At 40.4% G+C, this 13,861-nt stretch overlaps 1 protein-coding gene across 1 annotated transcript in view; it reads left to right on the top strand.

Annotated features, from left to right (window-relative positions):
* BEND6 (BEN domain containing 6) overlaps nucleotides 1–13,861 on the top strand; it is a 63,410-nt gene that overhangs the window by 26,517 nt on the left and 23,032 nt on the right. The window contains exon 4 of the mRNA XM_019986339.2: nucleotides 13,193–13,413. Within this exon, the coding sequence (XP_019841898.2) occupies nucleotides 13,193–13,413 (221 nt within the window). The remainder of the gene's footprint in view (nucleotides 1–13,192; nucleotides 13,414–13,861) is intronic.

Below are 13,861 nucleotides of genomic sequence, written 5' to 3'. Positions count from 1 at the left end.
CCCTATTTTTACAGCTGAATTATATTCTGTGTTGGAAAGCATTCTTTCCAACATAAAACGGTAAATGCACAGTGTATTTTGAAAATACATCCCTCTGGCTGCTGTGTACAGAATGAGTACAAGGAGCACAGAAAGGAAAGTGGGGAAGAACCACTCTGAAAGGTGTTCCAGTCCTCATACTAGCAGGATGGCAGCCTCGCGCAGGGCTGTGGCCATGGAAATAAAGAAGACAATCTTGCAGAAATGGCAGGAGACAGAACAATGTCGTGAGCTAGGTCGACACAGTGATGGCTCAGATGCCTTCCTACCATTATTGGTTAAGTTGAAGGCTTCTTAGTTTTAAGTAGAAACAGGGACAGGTGAATGGAAATAAGATATTTATTCCACCAACAAGCTATTCTCTCTTTATTTTTTACGTCTTAAATGTTGCATTTTTATAACTGATGGTTTTTCCTGGTGAGGTTTTTGCAGTTTTCCTTTTCATAAGGATGTCAGTCATTTTGGATTAAGGCCTACCTCATTTTAACTTGATTACATCTGTAAGACCCTATTTCCAAATAAGGTCACACTCTGAGATTTTGGAGGTTGGACTTCAGCATCTCTTTTTGGGGGGGTACACAGTTCAGCCCACAATATTCCATATTGCTAACCCCAAAGGTCCTTTCTGAAGGGTCCCATTAAGTGCCTGCTACTTTTGACACCTTGGCTACCTCTCCTCCCTTGGCTTCAAGGACACCTGTGTCCTCAGGTGCTGCTGAGCTTTCCACCCCGGTCGTGTGTCTGCCTCATTTCATCATTTTACCCTCCAAATATCTAATGATGCCCAGGCTCAGCCCTTGGACGCCTTTCTTTTCTGTCTGCGTGCATTCCACAGGGGCTCATGTCCAATTCTATGGGGTTAAATTCAACAGTAACGGTGATTCTCAGACGTACCTCTGGCCTGGACTTCTCCCTTTAGCTCCCGACTCACTGTCTGACTGTATTTACATGACCAGCAGGTATCCCAGGTCAGCCTGTCCCGTCCATGTGCCCAGCCTTCCCCTCCGCCTGCTCCTGTATTTCCTTCTTCCTTGTCTTGGTTAATGCTAACTGCATAGTTAAAGTTTCTCAAGTCAAAAATCACGATGCTGTCTTGTAGTTCTTTTACATCCTACACTCAGTCTCTTGGCAAATCCTACTAACTTCCCCTTCAAAATATCTCTGGTTTAGACTAGTCCAGATCACCAGCATCCCTCACCCCGGCTATCATGGGGGCTTTCTCCCTGGTCTTGCGCTTTTGCTCATGCTCCTGTGCAGTCCCCTCTCAATATGCAGCAGTTGCAACCCGGCTCCTTGTAGGCCAGCTCATGCCGTTCTCTGAAAACTCTTTGGTGCACATCCACCTGACAGGGGGGAGAACCAAGGTCAGTTTTATGATCTAGAGTCCTTACATGATCCAGGCACCTCCCCGCCACCTCCCTTTCTGGCCTTGTTTTCTACTCTCTCCCCATCCTTCTTCGTGATTCAACCCATCCTGGACCGCTTGTTTTCCCTCTGAATACATCAGAGGTGATCTGACTTCAGGGTCTCTGTACCAACTTTCTCCTTGGCCTGGGATGTTCCTCCCCCAGATATCCATGTGGTTTGCCCCCCCACATACTTCAAGACTTCACTCTAAATTCATTTTTGCCCTGACTTACTCTCTCCATTTAAACTATCAGCCTCTCTTCCCTCACAACGTTTTTTATCCCCCTCCCTTGCTTTGCTTCCTCTTTGGTATTTACAACTCTATATCCTCTATTCCATATTTAATATTGTCTGCCCCCCACATGTGCACACACTGGAATGTACTCCTGGAAACCAAAGTAAAGTTGGCTATTGGCTGGACTTCAGGCAACAGGAAGAGTCAGGAACTGCCAACTGCCACTGCAGTATTCATGCATGCATTTCTTCGTTCAACCAATATTTATAAAGTCCTCTGTATATCAGGCACTGCTGCAAGTACCTAGGAAAACCCAGTGAACAAAATAGCAAAAGATCCCTGCTCTCGTGAAACTCACATTCCAGTGAGGCAAGCAATCAAGATCATGAAAAATAGTGATTAAATAAATTACATAATATGTTAGCAAGTGGAAAAAGCTATGGGAAAAAATAGGTGGTCAAGGAGGATGGGGATTTGAGAGAGAGCATGTGTGTTTTAGAATAATGTGGGTCATAGTAGGTCTTCTTGTGAATCTATAGTTGGGAACTAGGACGATATCAAAAAGTTGAAATTTCATGTTAATCCAAGTAAGAAAGGGATCTGAGAGAAGAGTGCACGGTGGTTAGTCATCTTTTGCTCAGCAGTATTCTTCTTTGAACTAAGAATCAGTTTTTCTGTCTATAAAGCCTATTAACTAAGAAATATGGCAGAGCATATATGCCGTTGTAGATGTTCAGAACAGCAGATGTGTGTGCACTCTGTGTGCACGTGTTAAACATTTGAAGCACATCTTGTGGACCACAGCTAACCAGCACAGTAAGATAGAGAAGGGGAGAAGCGATATCTCTTCTGTACAGAATGCTATTAAATTGTTACATGTGAAGGGTGAATATATACCCAGGAAAAATAAAGCCTCAGCTGAAAACTCAACTCTATTAACTAAAGAGATTTCAGTAAAGAAGGAAAACTCAATTAAGTTTTGCCGAGGCTCATTTAAATATAGTAGAAAGCTGTCAAAGTTTCAGACATAGGCAAAGTAAAACCAATGAATCACTGAAGTAGTAATCATTAAAAGTTTATTGTGCTCACATCAAAAAGACAGTTTGCAAATCAGGAGCACTCAAATCAGAATATGGAATGAGGCTCAGGAGTATATTTTTATAAAGCAGCTTGTATAGTGAGAACACAGTGACTGTTTACACTTCTTTATAATATTGGTTATAATATTAGAATTTTTTTTAAATGGCAGGGAATTGGGTCAGTGGTTGCCTCATATCAACCTTGGGAAGCAGTTCAAGTTTTGTTTATGATTTTTCAGAGATGAAAACAAGAAATGGCCCAGGACAAGTTAAGTCTTGCAAAACAAGCTAAATTAAGCCTTGTTTGTGTGATTAAATGGTTCTGTCTGCTTGGGGAAGTTTCAAGGCTGGTCTTCATTTCTGATTTTTAACAAAGCTTGAGTTAAATGTGTGAATCTCCCTCTTTTCTTGAAATCCTATGAAAAAGAAACTTAAAATGCATAAAACCACAAGGACCAAGAAAACTCAAAAGAAGACCACAGCAGATAAAAGATGCCGATAAAATTTGAGAAGCTAAGAGCAGATGGATGAATGGTAACTGACTCCATCTGGAGAAATCTGAAAGCTCAGTGTCTGTGATGGAGTGGGGGAGGTACGGGCACAGGACTGAGGAAGAGGAATTCAAAGGAAATAAGCCACATCCCAGCCCAGAACTACAGAAGGCTTAGAATTGTACTTGAGAAAAGGATTATGTTAGTCCTGATAGTGCGAAAACTGGAGGAGTCATTGAAAAACTTCATCAAAACCCCTTAGGACCCAAAGTCTCACATTTTTTCTGTACAGCCGGCAACTTCCACCCTTCCCACAGCCAAGGACGGGTGTGTTCTCTTAGGAGAGGTTGATCCAAAGCCATGAACTCAGGGACACTGGGCACAGTTGAGGGAAGGGGTGTGATCATGGAGGAACTCCTCTAACATGTAATGCAGAGACCGAAACAAAGGGGAAAGTAAGGTCACAGGAAACAGAGAAAATGCAGGGGGCAGAGGGAGGCTCCATGAAACAGGGTGGTTTAAGGAAGGAACAGTCAAAGACATCAATAAAATGGCTGGAAGTGAAAGTTAAGAAAGTCTTGTAGCTATCGCAAGAAGGAGACTAAGAAAAGGGAAATAAAAGAGATTGGGAAAAACAGAGAATGAGTCCAGGAGGTCAAACATCCAAAGAAAAGAAGTCCTGATAGAGAGGAGAGAGAAGAGGGAGAAATTATCTTAAAAATAAATACAGTAAACTTCTAGAACTGAAAGACATAAAATTCTAGACTAAAAGATGCTACCAAAAGCAAAAAGGCTTATTTAAGGCACAATAATGTGAAATTTCAGAACACCAGGAAGGGAAGATCCAGAAGCTTTCAGAGGGAGCAGGCATGTTACCTGCTAAGACGTGGGGGTCAGATGATGTTGGACTTTTCACCAGCAACCCTGGAAGTTCCAAGGCAATTGAGCAATGCCTTTAACATTCTGAGGAGAAATGATTTAAACCTAGACTTCTATACCCAGTGAAACCATCAACCAAGGGTGAGGGCATAATAATGATACTGTCACACTTACAATGGCTCAGTGCTCTTCCTGTGCTTCCTTTTTCAAAAATTAAGGGAGGGTGTGTTCCTCTAAATGAGAGAGTGAATCTAGAAAGTCAATCTGAAAATGGTAGTCCAGTTCAGGAGAGGGACAGAGAGTAGCCCCAGACTAATAGTGAGGGGACACTCCAGGGGAACGGCTCCACAGTGGGCCGGACGCAGCTGGTTCAGAGAGGTGGAGGGGGTTCCAGGAGAGAGATGACTGAGAGAAATATGAAACTGAGAGATGACATAGTCGAAAGTCAGTAAACAATTGTATGAATCTGAAAAAAATAAAAGAACAGTTGGTTATGCTTATTATTGTTATTAAAGACTGTAATGGTAATGACCATAGAAACAGGTAAATGAATTAGAAATTGTCCCTCTAAAGCACTAGGTAATCCAGAGTGGTAGCAGTAGGGCAGAGGACTCCTATTTTTCATTATAAGCCTTATTGTATTTAAAAAATAAATGCCTAGTACATAATAGGTACCCCAAATCTAACAGCTACCATTTTTTAAAAAATCAGTAATTTTCTTAAAGATCAGAAACTGCTGGTTATGTCCCTAAAAAAATAAAAAGAATCTACACATATTAATTACAAATAGCTATAAAATATCTACTAGTCACCCTAACAAGAAATGCGTTGGCTTCCCAGGTGGCTCAGTGGTAAAGAGTCCGCCTGCCAATGCAGGAGATGCAGGAGACACAGGAGGCACAGTTTCAGTCCCTGGGTTGGGAAGATGAAGATCCCCTGGAGGAGGAAATGGCAACCTGCTCCAGTATTCTCACCTGGGAAATCCCATGGACAGAGGAGCCTGGAGGGCTACAGTCCATAGGGTCACAAAGAGTCAGACACAGCTGAGCAACTGAGCACAGAATGTGTAGGATCTATGATGGGAGATTAAAACCTCAACAGAGAAATACACAAGTCTGGACTTCCCTGACGGCCCAGTGATTAAGAAGCCTCCTGCTAATACAGTGGACACAGGTTCGATTCCTGGACTAGGAGGATCCCACATACCTCAGGACAAGGCTGGTGCACCACAGTTAATGTGCCTGCAGTCTAGAACCTACGCTCCGCAACAAGAGAAGCCCACACACCACAACTGGGGAGTAGCTGCCACTCTCCATGACTAGAGGAAGCCCGCATGCAGCAACAGAGACTCAGTGTGGCCAGAAAAAAAAGAAATACACAAAGCTGAATAGAAAGACCTCAAATTCATAGATGAGAAGATGCCAGTTCATCCCAAAATAACTCCTAGTTTGAATGGAATCCCAGTCAAAATGTCAATAATTGCTTTGGGGTTTTTATCTTTGGGATAATTTGACAATAATTATTCTAAAGTTAATGTGAAAGAATTAATAAGCAAAACCAAGTAAGAATATTCTGAAAAAGAATCTGAGGGCATACTGTCAACATGAAACCATGTGGTTCTGATAATTCCAAGCAACTTGCTAGGACAAGAGGCAGCAGATCAATGGAACAGAACACACATTCCCAGATAATACCTTCCACACAGAGAAGAAATGTCCCGGAGCCACTATGGCACACGGGCATGGTTTAGAGAGATCAAACCACCTGGGTTCAAACCCTGGCTCTGCCACCTACTAGCTGTGTAGCTGAGTGTGAGATAAATGGAAATGATGAAAGCGCTGCCCTGGGTGACACGCAAAGCATTCAGAGCAGAGGCTGGCAAGGCACGTGCGTAGAGTGTTTGCTTCTTGCTGTACGACAACCAGCACAGCCACACAGGGCTCTGCTCCTAGGAAAGCCGCACATGCTTGTTAAAGGCGTTGCTGTCACCAGATTCAAATTCTGAAGAAGCTTGGAACAAGGAGTCCTGCATTTTCATTTCATAGTGAGCCTGGCAATTTACTATGTAGTGAGTCCTACAAGCGTTTAGGATAAGGATGAATTATTCAACAGAGGATGCTGGGCAAACTGACATTCCAGTGTTGGGGGAGGGACAGGTTTAAGTTAGGCTCTCGTTTCACACCATATGGCATACTAAAAACATAACTGTACAGTTTAAATTAAAACTTCATGTTCTGAATTTGAGTTTCAACACAAGATGAATTTTATTCTTGAAAATTAATACTGCATATTTTCTAATAATATTCACTGAAGAGGCCTAGAAACAAGAAACCAATAGCAAAGAGCACTTCCAGCACCTGGGTTATGGTCTCGAAATGATGTTTCCCACTAAAAGGAGCTGGGGTTCCCTGGAGAAACAGCTGATTCCAGAACTCGCCCAGGAAATGGACAAGATGAGCCTTGTCAGGAGAGTTGAAGGGAAATGCAGATGAAAATGTTGTCCTATTGGGAAAGAAGAAGGTCAGCAAAGACCATGTGAGCATGTCAACTGGAAGAAGTTCCTACTGGCCAAAAATTATCACTGGAGCATCAATAATAATGACTGTGGCAATTGGTTTTCATGTGTGTTCACATGCATGAGTTCATTCAAAAGAGAGAACACTTAATGACCATCTGAAAGAACCAACTCATTGTTTTGAAAACTGGCAAATATGGACTGAAAAATCAAGTGTTTATCCTGCCATTATTATAGAAATTAACCTCAGGGTAACCAAATAGTTGATGAGAGAAAGTTTCCCTTGGTAGAAGAATTCTAGCTAAATGAAGAAGAAAAGAATTAGGATATCACCATTTCATAACCTCTTGTGATTTAATGAACCTAGGCAGTGATCATTCAGTTCAGTTCAGTTCAGTCGCTCAGTCGTGTCCGGCTCTTTGCGACCCCATGAATTGCAGCACGCCAGGCCTCCCTGTCCATCACCAACTCCCAGAGTCCACCCAAACTCATGTCCATTGAGTCGGTGATACCATCCAGCCATCTCATCCTCTGTCATCCCCTTCTCCTCCTGCCCCCAATCCCTCCCAGCATCAGAGTCTTTTCCAATGAGTCAACTCTTCGCATAAGGTGGCCAAAGTACTGGAGTTTCAGCTTTAGCAACATTCCTTCCAAAGAACACCCAGGACTGATCTGCTTCAGAATGGACTGGTTGGATCTCCTTGCAGTCCAAGGGACTCTCAAGAGTCTTCTCCAACACCACAGTTCAAAAGCATCAATTCTTCGGCGCTCAGCCTTCTTCATAGTCCAACCCTCACATCCATACATGACTACTGGAAAAACCATTGACTGCTAATATTACAACAAAAGGTTATTATGCATTCAGTGCCCTCTGCTGGAAGTGTTTTTAACTTCCAAGCCTTTAGATCTAACTACCAATTTACACCAAGTAAGGAACAAAAGAATATGTGAAATACTCTCTTAAGGGTGCGATCAGCAAAATCCAGACTGTGGGAAACCCTACAGGCCAAAGGACTCAAATTTCTTCAACTAACAGCCTGGTGTGCTGCAGTCCATGCGGTCGCAAAGAGTCAGACACAACTGAGCGACTGAACAACAACGAAAAACAACTATCAATCACAAGGAAAAAACTAGAAGAGGGAAAGGAAAAGCATAGTTTGTAAGAGACAGCAACGGATTGTATTAGCGTGTGTGCTTAGTTCTGTCCAACTGAGCGACACCAAGGAATGTAGCCCTCCAGGCTCCTCTACCTGTGGAATTCTCCAGGCAAGCATACTGGGGTGGGTTGCCATTTCCTGCTCCGGGGGATCTTTCTGACCTAGAGAGCCAACCTGCATCTCCTGAATTGGCAGGCAGATTCTTTACCTCTGCACCACTTTGGAAGCCCAGCAAATTGTAATATGTGGACTTTATTTGGATTCTGATTCAAACAAACTGAAAACAACAAAGACAGCAGCGAGGAGAAATCTGAACATTTGCTAGTTTTTTAATGGTATTCAAAAACTATTGCTAAGTATTTCTGGTTGTAACAATGGTGTTATGGTTTTATGTATTTATATATTTATATATATATATTTTTTTAAATTTCTGACCGGTGATATACACGAAAATATTTACAGATAAAATGAAATGATGGCTGTGATTTGCTTGAAGTAATTTTGCAGGTGAGGAGAAAGTGGATGGAGGTACAGGTGTAATGAGATTGGCTATGAGTTGGAATACATGAGAGTTTACTATTTTGTGTATATGTGTTTAAACATTTCCATTAAAGGCTAGGAAAAATATGTATACAGGGAGAAATAAAGCTTACTTGTGGAAAGATGTTTAGACTGTATGAAATATGTGAGTGAATATTTAATATGAATGGCTTTCTAAACAAATAAATAGTATATTAGGGAAAAGACTACTACTTTTAACTGAAATAAAAACTTAAAATATGTGTCTGCTTATAAAACATACTAAAATTAAAATAAACACTCTAAGAAAAATAATTGTAATTGATGACAAATTAAAGGTTAAAGTGCTTAAGACAAAGAAATTAATAATAAAAGCAAAGCTAATACATTGTGCTTATAGTGTAGTAGGCACTCCTATAAGCACTTTACAAAAGCCGTCTGCTGCTGCTGCTGCTAAGTCGCCTCAGTCGTGTCCGACTCTGTGCGACCCCATAGACGGCAGCCCACCAGGCTCCCCCATCCCTGGGATTCTCCAGGCAAGAATACTGGAGTGGGTTGCCATTTCCTTCTCCAATGCATGAAAGTGAAAAGTGAAAGTGAAGTCGCTCAGTCGTGTCTAACTCCTAGCGACCCCATAGACTGCAGCCTACCAGGCTCCTCCGTCCATGCCGTCTAGCATATTATAAAATAGAAAAAGTACTAACATTCCTTGGCCTAATAACTATCTCATATGATAAGTTCAAATAATCAATCAATAAATATTTAACTTCACAATAATAAAATAATTGCAATTTAAGTTGTACTAAATTTTTTAATTAATTTATTTTTTATTGAAGGATAATTGCTTTACAGAATTTTGTTGTTTTCTGTCAAACCTCAACACGAATCAGCCATAGGTATACATATATCCCCTCCCTTTTGAAGCTGCCTCCCATCCCACCCCTCTAGGTTGATACAGGGCCCCTGTTTGAGTTCTCTGAGCCATACAGCAAATTCCCGTTGGCTATCTATTTTACATATGGTAATATATGTTTCCATGTGACTCTTTCCATACATCTCACCCTCTCCTCCCCCCTCCCCATGTCCGTGAGTCTGTTCTAAAATTTTAGCTATCAAAATAGTGAAGATCATTGTTAATAATGAACATCTCTTGTTGATAGTGCAGTGACTGGTTGACTTCATACCTTACTAGTGGGCATGTAAGTTGGAAAATTCTGGAGAGCCATTCAACAATATTGACTGAGTCTTAGAAACATTCATACCTCTGAGCCTATTGTTATGCTTTCAGGAATTTGTAGTTATCGATATGCTCAGAGATACATATATAGATGTCTCTGGTAAATGGTTCATAAGAATGTTGTCTATAATCAAGAAAAATTGAAGCAACTTAAATTCCAAAAAGAAAAAAAAAGGAGCATTTAAATAAATTATAGGAATCAATACCTTGAAATATTAGGAAATCCTTAAAGTGTATTTTAATTGGAAAAGAATGAATGTGTGTGTGTGTGTGTGTATCTGAACCACTTTGCTATATACCCGAAACATAGTAAATCAACTATTTGTTGATGGTGCTCAGTCACTAAGTCGTGTCCAACTCTTTGTGACCCCATAGACTGCAGCATGCCAGGCTTCCCTGTCCTTCACTGTCTCCTGGAGTTTGCTCAAATTCATGCCCATTTAGTTGGTGATGCTATCCGACCATCTCATCCTCTGTTGCCCTCTCCTCTTTTTGCCTTCAATCTTTCCCAGCATCAAGGTCATTTCCAAAGAGTTGGCTCTTCACATAAGGTGGCCAAAGTGTTGGAGCTTCAGCTTCATCATCAGTCCTTCCATTGAATATTCAGGGTTGATTTCCTTTAAGATTGACTGGCTTGATCTCCTTGCAGTCCAAGGAACTCTCAAATTAATCAACTGTACTTCAATAAATAAATAAATAAAGTATAATTAAATAAAAATAAATAATATTCATTCTCCTAAAAAAAAAAGAATGAATAACTGACACAACAGGAATCAATCTCAAAACATTATGCAGAACAAAAATCAGACCAAAACAAGGAGAATATACCACTTGTATCCATTTATATGGAATTCTAGAACAGGTAAAGAAGTCACATTAGTCGTTGCTTTTGAGGTGAGTCCAGGAATTAATTTATTTGGAAAGAACATGAGGCAACTTTCTGGGCAGACAGAAACATTCTATGAACATATTGGTGTGTGCTAATTGGGTTTATTCTTTTGTCAAACTCATCCCCCTATACCTACTTATATCCTGTTCAGACTTCATATAAGATCTTACCTTTGATGCTAAGCAAATTACACCTCAAAAGGTCATATTTTCCAAGATTTAATAAAATAGGTAAAATATTCGATGTATGATCTTAACTGAAAAAAAAAAAGAACCATGATACAATGCTCTGGATGTAGCACAGTCCTAATTATACAAAAGAAAATGTACGATAAAGATACAGAGATAGAATTGGCAAGAAGGATATCTTCTGATGAACATGTACAGCTTTCATTATTAGAAAAAGCGGTGAATGTTTTCTAAAACCCACTTTATACGGAATTCCCTTTTTCTCCTTACAGTCTAGCTTTGGCCTTCTTGCAGTTCCTTAAATACAGACCTTGTGTTTTTGTGTTTCCTATGCTCCTGATGACCTCCAGGTATTTAGTTCCTGCTCAGCCCGCAGCTCTCAGGTAACTCTTGACTGCCCCAGAGAAGCCCTCTGTGCCCCTTCCCTTAGAGGAGAGGCTGCTTGCCTCTCCTCAGTGGTCTTAACAACTGCAATTTTTCATTTCTTTGCATGCACCTTGAGTTACCCAAACCGTAAAGTTAAGTGCACTGTCTTCTAGATGGCCAAGTCTCTAAGACACCTGATACCAACTGCAAATTTAGGGGTTTTCAAAAACCACTCTCAGGCTCAGTAATTTGCTAAAGACATTAAATTCACCAAAACCTGTGATACTCATGGTTATACTTATTACAAGAAAAGAATACAAATTAGAACTAGCCAAAGTTGGAAGAGACCTATAGGGCAGAGTCTGATCAGTTTCCAAGTGAAAAATTTCTGTCCCCAGGACCCATTACCTCCTAGTCTTTACACGTTACAACAATACACACAGAGGATTGTCCACCCAGGAAGCTCTCTGAGCTTGGGCATCCAAAGTTTTTAAATGAAAGTTCATTATGTAAGCATAATAGATTGATTGACTGCTCACAGGGTTGAACTCAGGCTCTAGGTCTTTCTGGCTTTCTGGCCATGGCCAGCTTCTGCCCTAAGACTAGGCTGTATGATTGTCCCCACCCTGAGAAACTCCTTAGCATAAACATAAATCAGATGTGTTCTGAGGGGCTCACCGTGACACTCCTGATATAGCTGAAGAAATTCAAGGGTATAGAGATTACTTCCCAGGAACTGGGGGGTGGTGGGTGGGGGTTAGGGCTGGCAATCAGATTTCTTTCAGAGCAGGCCAAACGCTTACACACAGCACTGTTAGGTAAAGAGTGCTCCCCACCTGTCCCAGTTCCAAAAGGCTAGGACCGCATCTAGTTTTGCTCCCGGTTTCATTCCTTGCGCCTAACAGAGTGGTGAGCAAATGTTGAGAGTCGGTGTAACATTGTGGTTTACAGCAGGGGATGGGCAGAGTCCTAATTTGAATGTTGGCTCTTCTTTTCACTGAGTAGACCCTGATGGGTTATTTAACCTCTCATTGCCTCATTGTCCTCATCTATAAATTGCGGGTAGTGATAATATTATATTAATACCTTTCTTGGAGAATTGCAATGAGGAGTAAATGAATAAACATCAGTGAAGTTCCCAAAATAGTGCCTGGTGCAGAGTAAAAACTAGCTAAATGTCTGATATTATTAAGTGCTCAATAAGTAATTGCTGACAGAGCACCTGGCTATCACATGAGAGGTGCTTAGCAAATGTTAACTGAAAAATATAGAATAAGATTTTCTTCTTTAGCAGGTTTTTTTCTATTATTTTTCTATTAACACAGTATTAAATGTGTTGATTTGGACATACCATCACTATATCTGATGTTCAGGTCTTTAATCATCTATAATTCTAAAGATTATGTAGCTCAATAATATGCTTAGAAAAGTACAAAAAACTTCCAGTCTTTTCGCCTCTCTACCAGGCATTACCCCCAACCACAGAGTGAGGAGTTGAATTAGACAGGGTTCAAAGTGTCTTCCAGCTCCAACAAAATGTTATTTGTCCTTAGGAAACAAATTAGATAAAACAACAGAGAAGACCATTTTACATGGAGGCATGAAACCTATGAATGTGTAAGTTTCCATTTAAAAAAAGGAACAAAGAACATTCAAGCTGACTACCAAAATCCATCTGTTATCTGTGAACACATAGATTTGAATTGTGGCCATAAATTTTTAATAATTTGATGTCATTTGACTCCCTGGCAAATCATACACTAAGATTATAGAAGATTTAGTGAGAAACCTATTTATTTAATCTTGTCACTTAAACTGGCCTGATGGAAAGTGATACAATCAGTAATGTCTCCAAACAAGAGATTAAGCACCTTCAAGTAATACCATTAGCAATTAGAAAAAGAATCAACTTCTAAAAACATTTTTTTAGTTACAAAGTAATGCATATATATTCGGATACAACAACCAAATGATTTAACACTGATTTACTATTATTCAGCAATTATTAAATTATTGAATAATAAAAAGTAAATGTGTTCCAATCACTGTTCTTACCATGTTTATTTTCCAGATGTAGCAAGTGTTAACAGTTTGTTCTATACACTTCTATACATAGACACACAATAAAAAATACGTGTCTATGCTGTTATGACAAGCATCTGTAAAGTGCTACCTGTTCTTGCCATTTCAGTGTTACCGCAGGCCGTCACTCAGTTTGAAGAACTGGTCGGTATGGCCGAGGCACTGCTCAAGGGTGGAGGAACCCTGTCCACATCCGCATCCACCCTCTGGAGAGCAGCGAATAACTCCTCACCAGATTCCTTTGCTTCTACATGCAGTAATTCTAACTCTGCTTCCAGTTCACCCATCTCCCTGAAAGCTGAGGAAGACCATCAGACGGATGAGAAACAGGTCAGCAGGGAGACTGTCCCATCTTTCTCTGGGGTGCAGTTACAGGCGAAATGAAAATCACAGAACAACATAGTCATTGTCTTATCAGATCACTTTATGGAACTTTGGGTCAGTCATAATATTCTGATGACACAAAACAATTTTTTTACAATAAATCTAATATCTGCGAAAAATATCCAGTTTAGAAAATAAATGGTGAACAGTGATGAAGTTATTAAACTAGAAAATTCTTAAACCAGTGAGAAAAGGACAATTATGCATTAAAGGTTATAAAACTGTATTATTGAGACCAGGTGAATTTCAGCCTGTACATGCTGGCTGAACACAATTCTTTGTCTTCTTTACCAATTTCTCTTAATCAAGAAACACAAGCTAAAAATACAAGTTTTGTTAGAATCAGCCTGGGAAAATATGCCTTCAAGAGCAAGTAATAACTGTAAATGCTCAC

Source organism: Bos indicus, chromosome 23, assembly GCF_029378745.1.
Source record: "Bos indicus isolate NIAB-ARS_2022 breed Sahiwal x Tharparkar chromosome 23, NIAB-ARS_B.indTharparkar_mat_pri_1.0, whole genome shotgun sequence".
Taxonomy (NCBI): domain Eukaryota; kingdom Metazoa; phylum Chordata; class Mammalia; order Artiodactyla; family Bovidae; genus Bos; species Bos indicus.
The sequence above is the reverse complement of the archived record's forward strand: the minus strand, read 5'-3'. Positions and strand labels throughout refer to the sequence as shown.